The sequence below is a fragment of the Boleophthalmus pectinirostris genome, unplaced genomic scaffold (genome assembly GCF_026225935.1).
Source record: "Boleophthalmus pectinirostris isolate CB_2022bp ecotype Guang Dong unplaced genomic scaffold, ASM2622593v1 HiC_scaffold_4, whole genome shotgun sequence".
In the NCBI taxonomy this organism is placed as follows: domain Eukaryota; kingdom Metazoa; phylum Chordata; class Actinopteri; order Gobiiformes; family Gobiidae; genus Boleophthalmus; species Boleophthalmus pectinirostris.
The window spans coordinates 22,737,098-22,760,835 of record NW_026571353.1 but is presented as its reverse complement, the minus strand read 5'-3'; the positions used below and the strand labels follow the sequence as shown (position 1 = coordinate 22,760,835).

Here is a 23,738-nt window from a genome sequence, read left to right as displayed (position 1 = left end):
TCCTACCTGCCCTGCTCCCACTGGGCCGTCCTCAGGTGTTCACATTGCTGTGCTTTGTGTTCCAGGCTCAATGGGGTCAGTGTGGAGACAGTGGAGCCCTGTCTGACGCTTGCCGCACCAGTTTAAAAGAATATCTTAGGAGGCTGATGTCACATATAGACTCTTAGCACCTGTGAATACATGTAATTGTGTTAGGTTAAGCTTGTACATACATCTACAAAGTCAACCATATTTTTCTAATATAGACTTATCACTTTTTCGCATTTGCTTTTTCCCATGCACCTGATCAAAATTTGGGAAAACTCTTAATAAACTAATAAAAACAATCCTATAACATTTAATCTAATATTTATCTTTTTTTCTGGACAATACAACATTTAAGCTCTTTAAATTTCTAATCTTCACTGATGAGATGACATTGTATGACTCCTTGGTATTTCTCTCCCCTGTTGCCCCTATGGTTTCATGTTGCAATGCGATTGAAAAACAGTACCAGAGCCCCGCCCCTTCAGAGAGGAGCCTATGCAGCCAAAGGCACCTGAGAGACAGCAGGGTAGAGACCTGAGTGACGAGCACCTGTCCGCAACCAGCACAGTCAACATCCATGTAAGTATCAGCATTTTATATCTTAAAACTAGGCTTACTTATTATTATTTATTTTATTATTATTATTAATTTTTTTTACCTGTCATTTAGCCACTTGTTGTAATTGTTCGGTGACATTTGTACTTTACTATCCCAACACTGCAGTTTTTCCATTGTGGGACAAATAATGGTTGTCTTATTGTCTTGTCTAAAATGTCTCCTTTTGAAATATTTCATTTCATTATTTATTTGATAAGGACAGTGAAATGAAACATTGCAATCATATAGGTGATGACTGCAATAAAAAGAAGTATCTAATCTGTAGCCCCTGTCCCCGCTTAGATTGTTAAAGGTACATACACAATATATTTAAACATTTGAACGCTCATTCAAGCACACATGCTATGTACACATGGTTACAATTTGGCCATGATTTAATTTAAAAGGTGAATTAAAACAGATATCACCTTAATTTCTGTGGGTAGTGAGTTGCAGATGGGTTTTTGCAGTTTTGATGTGCCTCTTATAACCCTGTTAAGGTTTGTGTACTGAGCGGTTTGGGAGCCATACTGTTTATATTAACTCTATTCAGTTTCAGTTTAGATTGGTTAGATTTAAATCTAATCCAATTAATTATTTATTTTGATTTCTGACTGCACATTTCTATTGTCCTCCTTTAACTTTGTGCTGAAAAATTGGAATTTCCCCATTGTGGGACAAATAATGGTTCTTTTATCTTGTAATACATATATTGAATTTTTTCTCAGCAGAGGACACCATGGCCTCCACACTGTCTGTGCGCAGTCACACTGTGCGTCCCCAGTCCTTCTCCAGCATGTCTGTGCGGGACAGCGGCCGCAGCCTCCGCTCTAAGCCCATGTCCTCCCTCTCTACTGTCAGCACTCTGTCCCGCTCTGTCTCCATGGGCAATGGGCTCAACATGCTAAACTCTTTCAATGGACTGGGTGTAGGTGCCAGTGAAAAAGAGACCATGCAGGGCCTCAATGACCGACTGGCCAACTACCTGGACAAAGTGCGCTCGCTGGAGCGGTCCAATGCTGAGCTTGAGGTGAAGATCAAGCAGCTGATGATGGAGAGATCACCAAAGGGGCACGACATAGAGGGGATGATGGCCCAGGCTCATGCCATTGGACAGGAGGTCAGTTAAAACAACATGAAAATATAGACTTAAATTGAATGATTCAAAAGGTCATTTCTTTCAGTTGTAGAAATATTAGTAGATATAAAACTCTAGACAATGTGTTTCATTACAGTTTCTGTCAAGTCAAATCTTCAAGGTTATTTTATTTGTGTCCCTTTGTTGGAATGGAAGGGTATGCACTGCTGCAATACACAGGACTTAAAGGTCCACTATGTACCTCTAACCTGCTGGTCTCCATGGGGAGTTGGGGATTTCTTTATCTAGAGCAACTCACAATATGGCACTTAACTCATCTCCATGGAGGCATACAGTTGACATCATCAGGCCAGATTTGTCTAATCTGTGGAGAGGCAAGCCGCTCACAACTAGATATTTGTCAAGGCAACAAAAAACACCTTTTGTTGAATAAATGCAAGATAAATAAGTTTAAGGCCATAGTGTGGAATATTCTAGGCAAATCAATAATATCTCCATGAAGACAAGTAAGTGCCAGCCCCCAAATTAGAAAAGTTACACAGTGCACCTTTAGAACACTGTACATCTGTCCCCCAGGTGAGAAAGAAGACCCTGGAGAACGCTCGGATCATGTTGGAGATTGATAACGCCAAACTGGCTGCAGACGATTTCAGGGTCAAGTGAGTGTCACAAAGAGCCTCTATTTCTTTACATGACTGTGAGTATTTACAACGCAGTGCCAGACTGAAAACCAACATGAATAAATGCGTTTTCTGTCAACCTGTGAAATAAGAGAAACGTTCCCACAGTGGACAGAAGAACAAGTGGTCTATAATGTAGAGGATGTGATCGATGAGAAGGTCAGGCACACTGAGGGACTGAAAGAGGTGGTAGAGAAGGTCGATTTTCACACTGTGTTGCTGGTATGTCGTTGGTAAGTAGGATGTGGGGGATGCGTATCTTCTGTCAGAGATTTACGACATTAACAAATAATTGCAGGTCTATCACACAACATACAGGCAGAAAGTCCTTCCAAAACTCTCATTCAGTTCCCATTAATACACTATGCTCCCCCCTTCATTTTTAATATTTCATTCTACAGACTGTTATTAAAAATATGCTGCAGTGGACAATTTGGATAATACTTTAGACTTAATTAGTCCCCTAACCCTAATTCCTAACCTTTAGTTAAGTAGCTACTAAATTACCTGAATCAATTTTAATAAACTATACCTCTATCGTTATGCTATTATGCTTAAGGCTATAAATAGTGTAGTTATTGTAGGAGTGACTAAAGTGTAACCAAAAACTTCATAAAAAGAATCTGTACCAGGCAAATGAGAAAGTAAGTTTCATTGTGCTGCATAAATGTATATTAAATACAACCTTGGATTGTCTGTTCTACTGTAATCTCAGTAGAAATCTACAAGGAACACTGGTTTAGGGTTTAAAAATAATATAATGTAACACTTATTTAGAAATATTTACAACTAGCATTATTTTGCAAATGAGGTATTGTTGTATTGGTTGTTGCAGATTCACTCACATATGGGGTGCAAGGGGGGAAAATCTGCATTTATTACATATACATTTTTATTATGAAAAAGCAACATTTACATGTGATATAGCCACCAGTCAACAAATCTGCATGTTAACTTATTTTCTATGGCATGTTGTGATGTATAGAACATTAAACTCAGCACTTGGGTTTGTGTAATTCTCCATCGTTTCTTTGTGCAGGTGGGAGGCTGAGGCCACTTTGTGTCAGTCCGTGGAGAGGGACTGTCAGGCTCTGAGAAGGGCCAAATCTGACCACGACCAGATTATTGCAACACTGCGTGGAGACCTGGACAGCCTGAAGGAGGAGCTCTACTTTCTCAAGAAGAACCATGATGAGGTGAGAAAAAGAGACACAAAAACGTGAATGTGATCATGTCTTTTGAATGTAAATGCAAATGGGCTGATTTGTAGGTTCACATACCAGCCTTGTTCAGCAGAGGCAAGAGTGTAATTGACCAAAAATGAACATTCTGATTGCAGTAAAATAGATTTAGATTTTAATTTCAAGGTTCTCATAAACTTTAAAATGGCACTTTGTTTTGTTTTGTGTGTCTGTGTGTGTTTTTGCTGATAAACACTTTTTTAGGTGCACTGAGTAACTTTTCTGGTAGAGGGTCCATTAAATGCTTTTCTCCATGCAGGTATTATTGCTTTGTCTGGAATGTTTCACAGTATAGTATTAAGCTGTTTCTATCTTCATGAAGACAAAGCCAGTCCAAGTTACAGATCAGATCTTTGTAGGGGCAACTCTGCTCACAGTCAGAATACCTGCTATAGCTATAAAAGCACCTGTAATTGAATAAATGAAAAGCAGAGCTGTTTAATGTCATACTGTGGAATATTCCAGGCAGAGCAATGACATATCCATAGAAACAAGTTGGTTGTGCAACCTCAAGCAAAAAAGTTCTACAGTGCACATTTAACATTTCTGACAAAGTTTATATAGCTCAAGGAGAAAGTTCAGGGGTGTAAAGTGTCCGTAACACGATCACATGCATTAGATGGACACACCTTGTCTTTTGTCATCATGGAGCTTTAAGATATTAAGATAACACAGAATGTGGTTATATTTGAGCCAAGAGCAGTGAGTATGTTTAGTCAGACAGGCGTGGTGTCCAGGATGTAGGCTGGCACGAGGAGGCATACAGTTAGAATGGTACAGCTGGTACAGTCATTATCAAAGACTATATCTAGGTCATAAGAGAAAAAAAGAGATGGCTTCAGGATTTATATGTAACAGAATCTTTTATGAAATGTTTTATGTGGAGAAACTATGATTAAAACCCCTATCAAATGTTAAATATAAAAAGATTTCTAAGAGAGTTAGAAAATGATAAATAAACATTCAACATAAATATATAAATAAGTTGGTTTTAGACATAATATCTGGCAACTCAAAGCAAAGCTCACTCAAGAAAACATAAGCAACATATTATATCATATATAAAGTAATAAAAGTTAATAAATAAACATTACTGATCATAAATAAATGAAAAAAATGTGTGTGTGTGTGTGTGTGTGATATATATATATATATATATATATATATATATATATATATATATACACACACACATATATACACACACACACACACACACACTTTTCAATAATTTTGTTGTATAAACATTGTTGTTTATAGGAGATGAGTTCTTTGAAGCTACGCCTGGCGAATGAGCAGGTGAATGTGGAGGTGGATGCAGCCGCGGGTCCAGATCTGGGTGGCATCTTGGCTGAACTCAGGGTCCAATACGAGGGCATCGCTCGCAAGAACAAGGAAGAAGCTGAGGCCTGGTATCTCAAGAAGGTTAGATACACAAAAGACTTGTACACTTTGTAGACAGTCACCTGGATATATTTAGCATATTAAACATTTACAATATCTTAAAATATATATATATGTACTTTAAACCAATTTAAGTAATACTTATTTCTTATAGTAAGACTCTTATAGTAAGACTGTTTAGGACATAATTTGAATTTACGTTACACACACATTCTGGTGGGTACCTCATGACTGTTAAGGCCCTATTGCATATGCCATTGGTACTATTGTCCTGTCTAGAAAACTGTACTGAAGGTCAATTTATTCATACCTAATTAATTCATTTTTAACTGGGTCTTTGCACAACAAATATAGACATAATTTTATAATTTTATCTGTAATCCCTAAGATGCTGCAAAGTGACAGCAGGTTAACAATGCAGGTTACTGATACAACTGCATCAGGAACAACAATTAAAATACACCAAAGATACCACCAACCCAGTCCTGGTGTTCAGATAAATATGCCAATGCTTTGCTATTTGGTAGTTGGAGGCAGTTCAGTCTGAGGTGAAGGAGAGCAATGAGGCCCTGCGCTGTGCCCAAACTGAGCTGAGCGAGAGGAGGCGCTTCCTACAGGCTCTGGAGGTGGAGCTGGACAGTCTGCGCAAACAGGTAATTAAAGGTGTACTGCATAACAACAGTTGCTATCTTTAAGGGTAAAAAACTATGCACATAAATATTAAAGAACCCATATTACACTGTTTTCTGATGTTATAATGGTGTTTCCTCATCACACACATAAAATTGCCAATTTCTACTGAACTGAAGGTGAAATTTAAAAGTAGATAACATCACAAGGTGGAAGCTTGAGCTTTGGAGATCTAGATAGACTAAAAATAAAGGATTTCTCAAACATGTGTGAATGAAAAAAAATACAACTCCAGCTATGTTTTTGATAAGGTAATAACATGCTAATAAGGCTAAAAGCTCACAAGAGCAAATTTAGCATACAATATTACCTTTAAGGATAAAAAAAAACATACATATAGCTATTAAGCTCAGTTGTAGGAAGTTAAATTTATGTTGGATTTTTTCTTAAAATGGCAGTGTGTGTCTAACCATCTCAGGACATTTCCCGCACAGACAATATTGGTTGAACGAAAGGTAGCAGCTGGCTGTTCTTGTCAACAGATAATATGCTATTTATTTCTGTGACTGTATAATCAATCAAACTTGCCTTGTGAAGTGAAACATGATTCACATATGTCTTTCTGTGGGTTCAAATAATAATGCAATTGATTAATTGTGTGGGACAAATATAGTTTGTTTGCACAGACTGACAGGTAAAACACTAGAGGCTACCTGATAGTGTTGACAGAGATCTCAATAGTTAAGTGGGCTGTAGTCTACTGTTTATACTGGCAGGAAATAAGGTACATTATTAAATAGAGTTGGAACAGTATTATACACATATTAAAAAGGAGCACCACAGTTTTGTTTTAGCTACAGATGCAGCCATGAATCACTAGGAAAATAAAATACATAACCGCTTACTCAGGTCAGTTTTTAGATTTCGTTTCAGCCTTGTTGCCCTCTTCACATATGTTTTCTTTCAACAAGTTACCACATCATTTAAAGGTCCTATATTAAGCAAAATTGACTCATGTGAGCTTAAAGCCATGTTGTTACCTCCTCAGAAACATACCTGGAGTTGTGCTTTGTTTCATTCATGTCCCAAACATCTCCAAAGCTCAAAATGCTCTGTTCCACCTTGTGATGTAATGAAGCAGTAGTTTTAAAGTTAACAGCTACGTCTTACCTTTTGTTCAGTAGAAATAGGCAATTTCAGGTTATTACATATTGAGGCTATGTGATGGGGAAATGATTAGAGGGTAAAAAATAATGACAGTTATTTTATTTTATAACGTACCAAAAGAAAGATTTTTAACGCCCTTTTGCAAAGAGCTCTTCTTCCAGTCACTGTCGCTGTGTGAACATGAGCTGGGGGGACTGTGTGGTACCTCTGACCAAATAGGGACCCTACAACACCCATTCATAGAGCCACAAATCTGGTTTCATAATAATGATACTGTAGAGCCAGTTGCTTAAATTAGGAGTTATTATAGGGATTAAAAACAAAAAAAATCCTCAAAATGTTGCATCTTTGCGTCTGGATGTAGTACATAAATAATTGATACTTTACAGCTAATATCATCAACATGCATTGTATTTTTTTCTTGAGCTTAAAACTTCTTTTGACAGTTTTTGCTAAAATGTGCTTTTTGTCACTATGGTAACCCCTACATGTATCTCTAATGAAGAAATGTTTAGAACCCCCCCCCCTTCCAGCAAAAAACGAAATATATGTGTTTTTCTGTGTACGTTTGTGCCAGGTGAATGTTCTGGAGGGGAACCTGGGCGAGACGGGCCATAAGTACTCTATGGAGATGGAGAGACTGCAGGCCACACTGACACAACTGGAGGATGAACTGTCTCAGCTGCGTCTGGATATGCAACGTAACAAGACCGACTATGAACAACTGCTGCGCATCAAACAGAACCTGGAGATGGAGATTGCCACCTACAGGAGGCTTCTGGAAGGAGAGGAGATGTAAGTGCATTTACTCGTATATTCACTATCCATTGGTTTTAGAATGAAGAAAAATTATTGACCAGGACCATCACCAAACTGATTAAACAGTTTAAAACAAAATATTCTGTCTTTTGAATGGAAAAAGACATCAAAATATTGCATATAACAGGAAGCTGAATAAACCCCATGAATAGATAGAATTAAAAAAAAACACAAAACACAAAGAAAAACACAAAGTTACCTACTAATAGTGTGGCCGATAATCTTATAATACTTGTTATTATGTTGTTGTTATTAATGTATATAATTCATTCATGTTTACTTTGTACTAAATTAAATACATAAATCATATAGATCTGACATTTTTTCCTATTTGCAGAGTCAAAGAAACTCCTCCACCTCCTAAAAGTAAGTTATTTTATTGACTGTTGTGTTCAAATCCCTCACAAACAACTTTCACCAGTTCCAAATACACTTTATTTTTATAGCTAATTTTATAAACAAAGCAGTTTGATAGAAAAATAAAAAAAACATGCGTCTCTTACTGTTACAGAAGACCCAGACGTGCGAACACGGAAGATAGTCAAAGTCGTCACTCAAACTATGATCAATGGGAAGGTGGTGGATGAGTCAAGTGAAGTGGAGCAGATTGAAGAACGCAAGAAATAAGCCATATGTTTCAGAAACCAAAGAGTCAGCTGTTGGGGGGTTTTGTTTTATTTTCTTGTTTATTTTCTTGATATATGATTTAAGTTTGTATATCTTTGCCAAAATGTACTAAAATATTTCTCATTAAACTATAGTTGCTATTTGTATGCAGTTCAGATTTTACAGTGTGTACATAAGGAAATTGTTTGTCTGTTTTGCATTTCTTAAATATTTTCCTTTTGTGTCAACACTTATCTAATTTCTGGACTTTTAGCATTTGTTTATAAACTATTGTGTTGAAAGCTATTATGTTGTAATGCCAAAATCCTGCCAACAATTTTATTAAACTACAATATTTATGTACGCTATAAAGTGTGATTATTCTATTAGTCTGACTTAGTGAAGAGGGTTTGGACCCTTTAGCAGAAATTTAACCCTAGACAGAAACTCTTGAGCGATACTGACTAGAGGGTATTCTCCTTGAGGGCGGAGACCACAAAAATCATAGTGTCTGGTAGCAGGTCTCATGTAATATTACTCAAGAGGTTTGTATGTCTGGAAAATGTACAGTACTGTAAACCATGTAATGTGCAAACCAGCAGTAATGGGAAGAATACTTTGACAATGTATTTAGTTACAGAATACCGAATACCTGCATGAAAATGTGGTTTGTGACATATTCTGGTCCATTTAAAATATTGTATTCAAGGCCTAGAGTAAAAACGCAGCATAGGATTAAAAACAGCTTTATGTTTCACCATTTGTTATTTATTTCCTATCTCTAATTGGAATACGTAGAATTATATATGCACTCACCACAAGAGTGGTGTTTTCTGGAAAATAATTTCATTCTGAATACCACCAAATGAAATAGTATCTGTAAAAGAATATGGTTACATATAATATTTGTTATTATCAACACGTATTCTCAGTACATCAGTATTCAGAATACTTACCAAACCCCTTTGAAAACAAGATGGCACATCTAAAAAATAAAAAAATAAATAAACACTGCAAACTGGCCAACGAATTGCCCAAAATGTGCAGAATGTTCTTAATGCATTATATAATGCTGTAGTGCTTTGTCTCCATGCAATTGAGACAAAGAGTCTTACACTTGTGGTCAAAGTAGTAAAATACTTTTTGGCTCCCACAGTAATAAAATGTTCAACCTGACATTTGTATAACCAAATAATAATTGTAACTCCCAAACTCTTCCTAAATATTTCTGCAGGACGATAAGTCACAAGATTCAAGTTTTTATGTCTAATACTGTACCTACTACCATAAAAGTTCTCTCTAAATTAAATTCTGTGTCAGAGCTCAGCCAGTCTATTTTCTGTAAGTGTGTGAGAAAAGTACATGTAAAATAAATCTTTAGGCTTTACCACTACCCTATCATCTGTCATGACAGTGGGCCTATAGACTACAGCTTGTATGTAGGGGCAAAGCACCAAGGCGGCTATTCTTTCTGTCTTACAATTATGTGCTTTCTGACATGACTAATGTTTAAATTAGTAGCCTAGTGTGGTGCACATTATAGTCAACCTTCTCAGTACAGTTGCATGGGAAATTATAGGAGACTTTTTTTTTAATGATGTAAGTCAAAGGTGACATCCCAGTCTGGGAATGTGTTTTATTGTTCTGTATACCTTTTTCACACTGAAGTGAAAAGAGAACATACAATGAACTACATGCCTGCTGTTTTACTGTGTTAAATGTCTCTAAGCTGTAAAAAAAAAAAAAAAAAAAAAAAAAAAAAAAAAGATGCTGTGGAGTATTTTGGACCAAGGCCCTAACTGAAAATGGTATTCTGGCTTTTCCATCATCTTTTAACTTCTTAAAATTCTTTTTTGATCACTCCTAGTCTGTAGTTTGTTTGTCTTGTTTAGTTATTCGCTGAGTACTTGGTTTTATTAAGATGTTGCTGACAAAAATCTAAGTTATTGTCATAAAGGCTATGGTTGTATAGTAAGATAGTGCCCCCTCGTGGTTGTAAGAAAAACTCCTTTTACAAACTATAAACGATCTTTGATAGCATCAGGGACAGGCCCTATTTTTCAGAGTGAACCCAATAACTCATCTGAACAATGTAAGTTGTACTGTATAAAACAACATTGAATTTATATGTACATGTGCAATTTTTTTTACTGAATTGTTGTTGTATATTTTGCTCACAAAACACAAAAAACTACCCTCTGCTAAATATGCTAGCTACATATTTGGTAACTCGTTTTGTATATGAAATGTATCTAGTTTTTTTTTTGTTTTTTTTTTTTCACTTTAAGGTCTGAAAACAAATTCCACGGTGTATTTCCAGCTGTGGTGTTCAAGAACCTCGACTATGTTTTCGAGGTAAGGACTTTTGGTGTTGATAATGATGATCTATGGTTGCCAAAAGAAAAATCTTAATTATATAACGTTTGCTTTTGGTCATTTGGAAAGCACGAAAAACGAAATTATTTTGTTTCAGAACATTTCTATTAGAGAGAGATTACTCCCGAGGGAAATTAAAGTTTTGCGGCAGCAAACTGATGCAGTTTGCCTTTGAGTTTCAGTGAAAGGTCCCAGTGCAGCACAACAGCACAGGTCAGGTAGGGTCTGCAGATTTATGCCAGTTTGAAGAGAAGAGCCAAAGGTGTCCCTCCCATGTGTCCTGCAGTATCACAACAGTGTCCAGGGGAAACAAAGTGAACAGGAACGGCCTTACTCTTACTCCACTCTGGTGTTTCACTCTGATGAAATGGTCCATTCCCTCAAAGTAGTTTTTCTCTGGAAAGTTTTTTGTCACATTTCCTGCCACATATGTTGTAAAAAACCTGTAGTATTTCAAATATCCATAGCTAGCTCCTTAGCTAGCCTCTTGCACAGTATTCATGGGTATGGGAAAAGCAAACAATACACACCCACAAACAATCCAACAGACCCTTACTTGTGTCCTTTAAACTGCACATGCTGCACTTTTTACTTGATTAAAATCCCATGATATGATATTAAAAACTGAGCTCAAAATCTAAAAGTTTCAAAAACTGCTCAGCCAGGTATCCACAACAGCAGCCAGTAGTCTCTTAAACGAACAACAAAATGTAGGCTAAGTTGGAAAAAAATGTTGACAGAGCTTTCTCACTTGAAACATGTTTATTAGTGGTATATTATTTCACACAAAAAAGTCCACCGAAATTTGACCACTGGAACCATGTTTTTTTAAGGGGGAGAAGACCCTCGATTTGATGCCAAATCCAATGGCTGCCAGTCACAATCTCATACAACAAGAGGCTTTATGTTGAAACCAGTTGCCTTATAAACGTACTTGTTGTGCTGGTTTTTACTCATTTTAGATGCTCTTTTGTTTTCTATCACGTGTGGGCATATGTAAGGTCTGTTGTTCATGCATGAATATCAAGGTCAGCATAAGCAACTGAAAAAAATTGTGTTATTTTATATAATATTTATTACTTTTTTATCAAAATATCTCATTCTGCCACAGCAATACAATTTGTTATTCCTTTTGTTGGTTATGTGTAACATACTTTTACCCATCATGGAGACTGGGAACAGTTTTTGAGGTGAACTGGTCAGGGGTATTTATATCAGAATTTCGCTTCAGAATTCAGTTTACCAGCATCTCTTTTCAGCAAAAACCTCAAAATGTAAACTGGAGACAAGGCAGAATTTAGCCATTATCTTTTGAAGCTTGATGCCATATGCATTGTGCCCAAGCTACCAACTACAGGTTTACAGTATGTTATTGATTGGGGGTGGATTGCTTCATAAATTTGCATGGCATGAACATTCCGCCTATTCCCAGATATGTGAAATATACATCCAACATGTGAGGCAAACTATTTAAATGCACTTGTCATTTTCAACAGTTATCATCAGTCTAGCACCAGGGATGCAGTGCACTGCCGTAGGATGGGTAATGATGTTGGAGCTTCTGTTTCAGTTTTTTCAGAAATGCACCTTACCATGAGCTAGAAAGCTTTTTTGGAAACAATTTGTTGTTTTCATGTCACTATGTTCATCTTAAGAAGATACTGAAAGCTAGAGTGAAGTGAGAAACTTCTACCAACAACAAATCCTGCTATAAGACATATCACCAGGTACAAGCATGGTGCAGAAATTATCTCCCACTTGTAGACTGGGGCTGGACAGTGTCACCAAATGGTCTCACAACCAGAGAGCAGCAACTTTGATAATGATGGGGAAGAATGACTGTCTTGTGAATCAAGGTAAGAACAAGTTAATAATTTGCTCGTCATGAGTTTGCATTGACTTTGTTTCGAATCATGGTAGAAAGCCCACACAGTTTGACTTTGATTGAATTGTATTAGCGGTAGCAGTGCCAAATAATATTTAATGTCATCAAAACAAATACTTTAGCATGACTGATATGTTAAAACAAAGCAGATATACAACTACTGTTCAGTTTAAGCATGGCATTCTAATTTAGAGTGTTCAGTGATCGATAGTAAAACTTCTTCCAGGTGACTGGCCAGTTCTCTAAGAGAGGACAAAGGAGTGAGATTAGGACAGTTGTTTCTTTCATTTTACACCATAAAATGGTAATGAAGTTCTATTTAGCCGAAAAATTAAGCAAAAGAGTGAACTCGGGCCAATTTTCATTGACCTTGATCTTGAACTGTCCAATTGTTGAACAAAATTAAGCGGCATGTTGTTGAGTTGCTAAAACTAACACACTTACTAATGTAATAAGGCAACTGGTCTCAAAATGAGGCCCATTTATGTATGAGGCTTTGGATGGCGGCCATCTTGAATTTGGCATTAAACTGAGTTTTTTTCTCCCCTTTAAAAACATGGTTCCAGTGGTCAGATTTCGGTGGACTTTTTCATGTGAACTAATACTACTAATAAACATGTTTCAAGTGAAAAAGCTTTGTTAACATTTTTTTCCAACCTGGGTCATTCATTGACTGGACTACAGCCACTCCACTGCCATTGCAATGGTCTGCAAATTAATGGCGTTAATTTGAAATGAAGAAGTGTTTTTTTGTTTTCCAGACATCCACCAGCTTTAAAGTCATGACTGACCTTTTGGCTCTGCCTGCACCTTATCTGACTGGGACCAGTGACCAGTACGCCCACAGCGGATACCTGCCTGACTACATGTACAGGACCCCATGGAGCATAGGTAACCATGGTAACCATAGTGCTGCATCTCCAAACAAATTCAGCTTATCAAATACAAATACTTCATACATTTTACAGGAAATGTAGTATCATCGTCCAAACTCTTTCTTAATTATTCTGTGCTCGATGACCTGAGAAAGAAGAACAGACAAACTATCAACATCCCAGAAAGGTACTCTCTCTTTATACATTTTAAAGTGTATTTTTGCATTTTCATGCAATAATCCTTGTACATTGTTATAACGTTGCAGATATAATGGCTGTATGAACCATTTGCAAGAAGAAAATGAAGTTATACCGAGCTCTATTCCTGACTCTCTTAATGAGCTGGACATCAGTGAGGCTCAAAATATTTTGACAGAATCAACAGACCCATTTCAGGAAATGTTTTCAAAGATGCAAATAGACCAGATAAACCTGCAAAATGAAAAGCAAGGTACTTTTAAAAGTTATATCTGACACTGTAAATTCCATCCTTAAGTCATTACTAATAGACTATGAATTTTAAAGACCTCTACTTACCAGAAGAAATAATGGAAATGGACCACCTTAAACAGTTTAAGAGGCATTTGCCTTCGCTCAAAATCAAACTGTCGAGGCTAAGAATACTTCCAGTGGAGGACCCCCTGTCTAGCTTAATACATGATAACATCTCTGAAGACATGATTCATGGGTGACAACGCTGATCTTGTTTACCATTTGTCTAATCTTATAGAGACTTTACTTAGATTTTGTAATGATGCCTCTTATTCTTGTTTTTAAGACGCTGTGAACCTTATGAAATACTGCCTCAATCGTTCACTAGAGACAGCTTATCTTCTACAATCAATCTTGAGGAATTTTCAAAAGTCCAATTAAATGATGAGGTTTTCAAGTAGCATCAAACAAATTATTGATTATTATTAAAAACAAATTATTTCAGTACTTTTAATTTGTGAAATCACTAAGAATATTTTGTATTTTGTAGAAGCTGGTATTACCAAATATAGTGGAGACTTGTGCTTTTGAGAGGGAAGATTGCGCTGGATTGTCAAAAATCTATGATCTTTTGATGATAAAACCGGAAGAAATGAATGAGCAACTTTCAGTCAATGAAATTATTCAGAGGGGTAAGTGCAACAGGTGAATAAGCCCAAACAAAGACAAAATTAGACTTTAAATTATTACATGTTGCATATTTATTATTCAGCAAATCAAAATATTTCTCAAGTGGAAATATATGAGGAGCAAACAACAGAGATTTCAGTGGAAGGAATTGCAGATGCAGAGCCTACAGGTAATTCAATGTACCATAATGTTTATACAGTACACAACTTTTACTTCAACATTTTAATATCATGTTTACTTTTAGAACAAATGAAAACGGCAGCTGATATGGAAGTTGACTTGACTTTAAGCCCTTTACGCAAAGACTGCACCAATATCTGTCTGTCCACCTCTACACTTTCAAAGGAACCTCTTTCACCACAAGGAAAGATGTGAGTTTGACACAAAACTATGAGAACTTAGTAAAGGCAGGAAAGTTGACAAATAAATGTATGCTGTTTTTTGTTTGTTTTTTCAAAAAGATCTTATGGGTCGTTGAGAGACCAGAGGGAACTTGAAATGGCTTTGTGGACAGCAGAAAAGCACCCCACATTTGTGGTCAGCTTTATGTTGACAGGTAAAAATATGTTCAATTTAGAATTTATTACACAAAATAGATTGGTGTGAGCTTTAAGCCATGTTATAATGGTACCTCCTCAAAAACATACCTGGAGTTGGGCTTTGTTTCATTCACAAATGTTTGAATAATGCTTTATTATTATCTCCAAGCTTAAAATGCTCTGGTCCACCTTGATGTCATGCAGTGGTAATTTTCAAGTTAACAGATACCTTTTACCTTTAGTTTAGTTTATCTGAGAGAATAACTCAGCTTAAAATGCGGGGTTTGTGTGTTGATGAGGAAACAACATTATAATTTAGATCAGAAATTAGCACAATAGTAGCCCTATAATTTGCATGTTATTATCTAATTATTTCTCAATTAATATCTTTCAGAGCCGCAAATGTATGAGACGCCAGTTGATTTTCATCCTTTACCACAAGCATTGGGGATTTTAAAGTCTGAAAAACAAAAAACTTTTAGTGATGAGTCAACACTAGAAACTGAAGTGCTATCGACACGTTTTTGCAGCTCTTGTGATTTTACTGAGAGCATCCAATCCAATATTCCTCCCTCAAAGACAGATGTGGAAAAGTTCCAAAAGATTTCTCCTGAACAAGACTGTAAGTGCGTACATTTTACATTTTAACCCTACCCCAAACAAAGGGATATAAAAATCATCATCTACACAGCTTGCATTTATCATTAAAATTTTTTGTATGATAGTTATGTATTTTACAGGTTCCATCCCTAGCATTCCAACACCCAGATCCTTGGATCCTGAAGAACCAACCTTAGATCCTGTGTCACAAAAGAGTAAAGCACAGAAAAATGAGCCTTTGATCTACTGTCATCTGCAAAAAGAAAATGTGAACTCTGGCCCTGATAAAGCTTCAAATCAAAATGGCATTTGTCTGAAGACAAAAGAAAAAGGTCAGTCACAGCCAATTAAGCAGACTGTGCCATTAAGAAGAGACAGTCCTGAAAGTGTTTTGGAGGATCCTCCCTGCAAAGACCTGGACTCTCTCTCCACCTTCATCTTGCTCCGATCTCAGCAAGCCCCACCAGTCACTGTCAATCCACAGCCCAGTGCAGGTACTGATTTTTTCAGATTTTTTATTGTTTCAGTAAGGGTCCTATATTACACAAAATTGACTCTTGTGAGCTTTAAACCGTGTTATAATATTACATTATCAAAAACACACAATGTTTTGAGTCATTCACACTTGTTTGACTAATTCTTTATTGTTAGTCTACATCTCCAAAGCTCAAAATGTCCTGTTCTACCTTGAGATGACGTGAAGCAGTAGTTTGCAAGCTAACAGCTACCTTTTAACTTTTGTTCAGTAGAGATTGGCACAGGATGATTATCCAAATGATTCCAGGGAAGGTGTATGGTGTTTTAAAACACAGTGGAGCACTTGCTGTGCATGACCTCACATGACATCACAAGGTGGAACAGAGTGTTTTCCATTTGAGAGAAGAATTCAGCCTAAATATGCATGGTTTGTGTGTTAAACATGAAACAAAACACAACTCAAAGTATAAAGTTCATAATTATGGAACAGCAACATAACATAGAAATGAGTGTAATATAGTCCCTTTAAGGAATTCCATAAATGCATGACTTTATATAACAATGTTATATATGGGGCTTTTTACTGATTTATAGTTTTGAAGAATTGTAACAAATCCAGGGCTGAAACTGTCTAAACATTCCAGTATAAGAACAATAGAGACTTGGCACACTCTTGTGGTTATAAGAGGAATTACAGTCTTATCAATGAGGATATTAATTACATTTTATTTGGTTGTATTTTTTGTGTTATTGTTTCTTTAGTTGATTTTTTTTATATATAATTTTAGATGTGACCAGGCAGGTTTTTCACAGTGAGCCACGAACTACTGACCAGTGTCAAAGGATGGAAAGACTGTATTTGAAAGCAGTTGTATCAAGAAATGCCTCTCGAGATCAGAGCGAAGTAGTCACCAAATGTATGTCTCCACTGACCATTCACTCCAATGAATCGTCCACTCAACTGCAAAGACAACGCAGTGTAGAGGTACAAGTCCAAGCAACTGGTATGGCAAAAGATGACATAACTTGTTTAAGTCATGTTTAACATAAATAACTGAAATATGTATGTGCGTTACAGAGAGCCAGTGCCTTGCCTACTGTGAGGTGTTGTCCTTTGCTCTGCCTTATATGAACTTTGCTCATAAACTGGGTCTCGACCAGAAGGTTTGGGGAGACTTCATATGTCTCACAATGGACCAAACACACTTCCTGGTTAAACAGCAGGAGAAAGCTCTCAGTAGGAACAATACACACAATGCTGACCTGATTAGAGGTAAGAAATAATAATAAAATAATAATAATGACAAAACTAAAACTAAAGTATTTGTATAAATGTATTCTAATGGCACAAGGCAAGTCATTTGTACAGCACATGTATACACAAAATAATTCAAAGTGCTTTTTAGAACAAAAAAGATGCATTGAAATCACAATACAAACAAACAAATTTAAAAAAGGAAAGCACAGTCATATGCACAAATGAAACCATTGCCTCCACGAAGACTGTCCCACATTTTAACTGAACAACTGAAAATTGAAATACTGTTTAAATGTTTAGGCCAGTCCCAATCAGACAAATATAAATCATTAGTTGTGGTTATTGTGTCCAACACTACTAGGTAGGTTAAGATGACCAAATATATTTTGCAGATCAGGAACAGCTTTTCAACCAGGTGACTTTGATTCATGTGTTGGTGACATTTAAGGAGCTGCTATTGAAGTGTGGCCTCAGCTGTGGTCTAGGTCAGTGAACAATACAACAGTATTCTTTATAGTGGCCACTGTAACCATTTAATAACAATATATTTTCTGTGTCCTTCAAGAGTTTTTGAAAAAGAAAAATATGAGTGGTGAGAAGAGGTTCAGAGAGTTACTGAAAAGGCTGCAGATCATACTTTTCCTCAGTCACAAGAAACAGGAGTCTAATCCCAAACTACTGGAATTAAAGGGGCTACTGGGAACATGGTTCAACAACAGAAAAGACAGTAATATGGCTAACAAAGTAAGCCATATTATCAAACTATCCTTTTTGACTCAGTATATCTGTACTGATAAAACACACACACTTCAACTTGCTTTGTGGGGACACTACATTAAGGTCCATAAATTTCTTGGAGAATGATCTTGATCTCAACCTTAACTCTTAACCTAACCTAAACTAACCGATATTGTAACTTTAACCCATGTAGAAGATCAATTTTTAAAGAATTTGCCTCACAGGGACTTGATTTTTGATTTCCACAAAGCAAACATTCCCAGTGAAGTGACTGTTTAGAGATTTCACTCCCCACAATACCCTCAAATTTACAATTAATTTACATCTTTAGAACAAACAAGCATGACCTGATATTTTCTGTTTTTCAATACATTCTGCAGATACTTGTCTTAATTACAAACTTGGACAATACAAGATCCATTGTACTTGGTTGTCTTCATCAGCTGATTGGTAAGCATGTTTTTGTCTGTCATCAAATCTAGGAATATTGAAAACATAGTTGATTTTTACATTTGCAGTGTCACCTTTATGGCAATGTCGTGTGTAATTTATTTAGGTGCAGCTGCTGTTGCTGACCTTCATCTCGAGAAAGATAAGGTGAAGCTGAACGGTGCCAGTGTTGTCAGCAGGTACTTTAACCCCTTAATTAAGAAGTTACTAACCCTGAATCATTCTTAAAAAAAACATTTGTTCATGCGTTATTAAGGCTAATGGTGTCATTATTATTAAGCATTTTTGTATTTACACAATACTGTTTTTTGATACTTTGCAGTGGCATCATGCTGGGGGTGTTCTACATGTATGTGTATTGGTGGAATTTTCACCAATTACCATGGAGACACAATACACACTAAGTCAGTTCTTTATGGTCAGATTAATGTCTAAAGCCTCAAACAGAGAATGCTTACACTTAGCATTACACCCCCAGGGAACATCAGCTGCACTGTATCAATTTGGAAAATTAAAGGGATCTATATTTCAAAGTATAAAAAGAGGTGGTCTAATTAATTTATCATCTTTACGTATTCCTCTCTGCTCCTCAGTATTTTTAGCAGTGAGTGTGCACTTGTGTGTGAGGACCATATAGGGCCAGACTTCCCCTGGCAACACTTCTTTGGGCTGGTGGAGTATGACCACCCTGGACCCTCCCCATGGGCCACAGTTTGCAGAGAGCGGGGTCTCACCCATGTCAGTTTCAGCACTGTTATTCCAGGCAATGGTGAGAAAATAACTATTATGATACTGTATGTGGTAAAGGTGTGGAGATATTATCTAGTAAAATACACTACATACAGTTTTCTTGTTTTTTGTGAAGAGAAATACTGTGATTTTTGTATAATTCAAAAGTGTCATTCAGTCAAAGTTGATAAAACTATTAATGTGCGGTTTAATGTAATGCAATATTGTATTTTTAACAAATGTATGTTTCCGATCTAGAGCTTTCTCTGCAGCGATTGGAGGACAGTGTGCCTCATGTGCTATTTGTGACAGAGGGTCTTCTGAAGTGTCCCACGCTGCTGCAGACACTGGAGTCCATGTACGTTCAGCAGTGTAGATTTGTTTTTTCTGTGTGTTAAACAAAATGATCCTTATTGCTGTGTTTGGTCTTGCAGGTTTAACATTACAGTCTTGGAGAGAAATCACACCATGACTTTGCAGATGTTGGGAGGGACTCACCAGTATGTTGTGATCACTGTGGATGAGAGAACCGCTGTTATTGTTCAGGTAGGGGAAGTAAAGTGCATTTCACACTAGACCTGCCACAATAACAAGTAAATATAGACAACAGACGATAATACTGAAACAAATTTATGCCACTGACACAATAACCCTATAACAGTTTTAAACCACAAAAAATATTTTAATTTAATATTACTGCAATAAATAAATTGCAGAATGAAACACTTTAGAACTTAGTTTGTTTATTTAAATTATTAATTAAACCATTTACAGCTAAATCTTATCATAGCCAAACAAATGTACAAAATGTATACATGTATGTAAAATGTATGTAGAAAATGTACACACAATAAATATAGACCCCAAAAAAAATATTATTCCAGCTTTTATATATTGAGCGATAAGTCAATATAGTAATTATCGTGACTATCGCCTATTTCACTCTACTACAAAAACAATACAAGCCACATGCTACTATTTGGAACAGTCATACAGTTACACTTACAAATCAAGTCAAATACAAATGTTTTTTTTCTTTTTTTAAACTTTAGATCTTTAAATACACAGAGATTTACCTATCCGCAATTATAAGTCACCCTAGAATTATAGAATTATAGTGGTTGAGAATCTCCAATCTCCAACTAATAAATTTGTCAGTGTTGAGAAGAATGTTCTTTATTTTTACTCCTTTGACTGGCTAAAGAATGATGCCATTCACGAGTGGGTTTAGTGGACAAGGAGAAAACAGCAGTGCGATAACTGTGGGCAGATTGATGGGCTTTGTGACCCATGTCTTAGGTGGCTAAATAAAAGGTGAAAGAAAAAAATATACAGTTGAATTTGAAAGATGTAAATAGTTTTGTTGTTTTTTTTCTGAAAGACATAACTGGCTCCAGTGTTATATGTTTGTTTGTAGAAGCAGGAGGAGTTGTGTCAGGAGAGCTCCAGTGAAGAACTGGTAAAGAGGCTAAGTGCGCTCTCTCTGCAGTACAGCTGCTGCTGGCTCATTCTGCACTGCCCAGACAGTCGAGGAGGAGGGTCAGTGTCCACTCGAACACTTTATAATAATATACTCATCATTACCTCCTTAAAGACACGGTTCTTTTTGTTTGGGTGGGCAGGCTTTCAAGTGAAGCTTTTAACAACCTGGTCCTTGTATATTCATCCTTGGTGATTTTCAGCATGAAATCAGAAGATCTTGTTGTAAAGGTAAAATAATGAAACAATTGCTTTATATCATAAATGTATACAAGATTGTAATTAAGCATGTGCTCTGCCTTAAGAATAATCTAAAAAATATATATTTTTTGTTTAAAATAATTGTATTATTATATGTATTTATTTATTTATTTCCTAACTTAAATAAATAATGTATCAAATAGCAATAAAGCAACAACCACCACAACCCTGTGTGTTCCTGTATGCCCCTGTCTGTTAGGTGCTGATGGTGTCGTATGTACTGGAAATTGCCAGGTGGATCAGTCAGATCTGTTTCCACAGTTTGATGAGCAGTGAGAGGGACCCAGCTGCTTACCTGGACAGAGACTGGTTAACTGCCATACAGTCTAATGTAAGAATAAAAGTATTTAAAATCACAATACACAATTAAGATGAATAATGTTTTATTCCCAATAGGAGGAAAAATGTTTGTTGCATTTCCCATGCATTAATCCTTTGGTGAGTCAGTTGATGCTGAGGAGAGCCCCCAGCCTCCAGTGGCTTCTCACTGCTTCTCTGTCTGAGCTGAAAGAAATGCTCCCAGAAGTGCCACATAAAGTGCTGAAGGTAGTCTCATTTACACAGTATTTACTGTTACATAAATACATACAAGAATGGATATTGTTAAAATAAAGATATCTCGGTATTTCCAGTAGATTTTGATGAGACAGTTGTGGCACTAAGCAGTGACTTTTGACCAACGTAGTCATTATTTAGTTATGATAATACAGTAAGCAACAAAGTTGTTGGTGTCTACATTTTTGAGAACTGATTCGAAGATTGATGGTTACCAATTTAACAGGTTTAGACTATGGGACCCTAGTCTCCTGTATTAATGGGAAAACACTGCCTCATATTAAGTGATTTATCATTACATTTGTAAAATAATATTAAAGAGAATTAGTTGTATTATACATTGATGATGTTAATGGTGATGTTATTGTCTTGCTTTCTTAGCTCTTCAGTGACACCACTTCTCTGTACACTCATACATCAAACTTGAGTAAATGTGAGAGTCCAGCAGTGATTGCAAAAAGTGTCCCCATGAACTATGCACACACCAGCACTTGGATTGGCAGCGGGGATCATCGACATTTGAATTTGAGCCCAGTCCCAGATCTTGGAGTTCAGGACAATTTCTGTAACACAGTGTCCACTGAAGAGCAGGTGCCTGACATGAAATTTGAGTTGACCTCTTCATTTTTAGAGCCAGGCATTTACAAGCAGAGGAGTTGGACCAAAGCTTCAGACTTGAGGGGCAGTTCTGGGGCTATAGGCAAAATGGTTGGAAGGGCAGATTTAAGGTTGACCCAACAAAACTTGTGCATAACAACCCATCAAATGAAGTATAACAGTCCCTTTAAGACAGGATCAGAATTTAGCTACAACAGTGAGGTCCAGCTGTCTCATGGTCTGACACCCCCTTGTGATGAGTTCGCAGACTGGGGTCCAGGACTCAGCTCAAACTTCACTTTTCAAAGTGGAGAAGGATTAACGAGAGCCTCTGCTCCTTATGGCTCCAAATCCTTTGTGGGAAAAGAGCTGAAGAGGGCTGGTGATGCTGAAACTCTGCTCGGCACAGGTAAGATGTTTTTATGATCTATTATTAAAATATAATAAAGTTGTATACCTTTTTATTATACATTTATAAAAATCATATTCTGCTTTGAGTAGTTTTTATGCTATTATATTTTATGTGGGGCTTTATATTATTCTTTATAAAAGCATCACATTTATAATACTATTAAATATATTCTCCGGAACAAGTGATTTCAATATTGATGTATTTGGAATTGTGGTGCAGTAATTTGTAGTGTGACATGTGGATTCCTGCCATAAAATAAAAATATGACTTCTTGGTTACATTCATATCATATGGTGTTTTATAATTCGCATGATGTTTTGCCCGTTTGTTTTGCAGGTTTGACACCATTGAAAAAGAGCAGGTTAAGCTATGAGAAAGTCCCTGGGAGAAGTGACGGACAGACGAGACTCAAATTATTCTGAACAGATTATTCACACAGACCTATGGCTGTGAAAGAGAAGAACCACATGTACAGAAGGTTTGAGTGGACCAAAATGAGACTAAACTATACTTTTTAAGTATTGATACAAATTATTCACTTATCAAATGTTATCTTTTAATTTGTTTTTAATCAATAATTTGGTTCTCTTAAAAGGATGTTATTGTATTTTGGTATCCATCATCCATCATTTCAGCTTTCTGTTGTTTGTAACATTTTGAGGATTTCTATATTGTATTATATTAGTGTGTCTCTGATCTCACACCTTTTCCAATTCAAAAGATATAATATTAAATTTTTAATTGTTGTAACAATCATCATTTTTTCGTAATTCAGAAACCCATGGATAGGGAGTGGTTTTGATGGTGAAGTCACCCAGTTTAGGAGCTCCACTGGTTGGGCCTTTTTTTTTTTTTTTTTTTTCTCATTTAGTGGAGAAATCCCCTTATCTGCCCCTCTCAGTGTGTGGAGAGAGTGCTTATCATCACACGCCAGCAGAGTGAAGCTGGTCCCTCAGGAATGATCCCCAGACAAAGACAACCCGAGGGACAGACAGCCCTGACTGGCCACCATCAATTACCCACAACACATCTTTACGGCCCTGTCTCCGGCCTCTGCCTCTGAACAGCCTGTGGACCAACAATAAGATTTTGTGACTAGTTTGTTTTTAGCAGAG

General features: G+C 36.5%; 2 protein-coding genes across 4 annotated transcripts; both read left to right on the top strand.

Moving 5' to 3' along the window:
• The first annotated feature begins 527 nt into the window (after positions 1-527).
• On the top strand, positions 528-8,595 carry krt1-c5 (keratin, type 1, gene c5). 2 transcript variants are annotated; one of them, XM_020941230.2, is made up of 9 exons: positions 528-606; positions 1,356-1,744; positions 2,300-2,382; positions 3,443-3,599; positions 4,905-5,069; positions 5,576-5,701; positions 7,423-7,640; positions 8,002-8,030; positions 8,176-8,595. In XM_020941230.2, exons 2-9 carry the CDS (start codon positions 1,364-1,366, stop codon positions 8,289-8,291), a joined length of 1,275 nt encoding a protein of 424 aa, XP_020796889.1. In that variant the 5' UTR covers positions 528-606; positions 1,356-1,363; the 3' UTR covers positions 8,292-8,595. The 2 variants fall into 2 exon arrangements, with proteins under 2 accessions (XP_020796889.1, XP_020796896.1); XM_020941237.2 differs by having other exon boundaries at positions 558-606; positions 1,353-1,744.
• Positions 8,596-10,269: 1,674 nt separating this feature from the next.
• Positions 10,270-23,224, top strand: LOC129411293 (protein shortage in chiasmata 1 ortholog). 2 transcript variants are annotated; one of them, XM_055161804.1, is made up of 28 exons: positions 10,270-10,362; positions 10,559-10,625; positions 13,293-13,422; positions 13,500-13,593; positions 13,673-13,857; positions 13,932-14,094; positions 14,185-14,287; positions 14,389-14,530; positions 14,611-14,697; positions 14,773-14,899; positions 14,990-15,084; positions 15,462-15,689; positions 15,808-16,161; positions 16,933-17,148; positions 17,223-17,417; positions 17,795-17,887; positions 17,968-18,146; positions 18,521-18,590; positions 18,697-18,769; positions 19,184-19,359; positions 19,578-19,677; positions 19,754-19,865; positions 20,737-20,858; positions 20,942-21,029; positions 21,259-21,390; positions 21,456-21,605; positions 21,996-22,620; positions 22,960-23,224. In XM_055161804.1, coding segments are annotated over exons 1-28 (4,194 nt in total). In that variant the 5' UTR covers positions 10,270-10,360; the 3' UTR covers positions 23,046-23,224. The 2 variants fall into 2 exon arrangements, with proteins under 2 accessions (XP_055017779.1, XP_055017778.1); XM_055161803.1 differs by having other exon boundaries at positions 15,793-16,161.
• Positions 23,225-23,738: the final 514 nt, after the last annotated feature.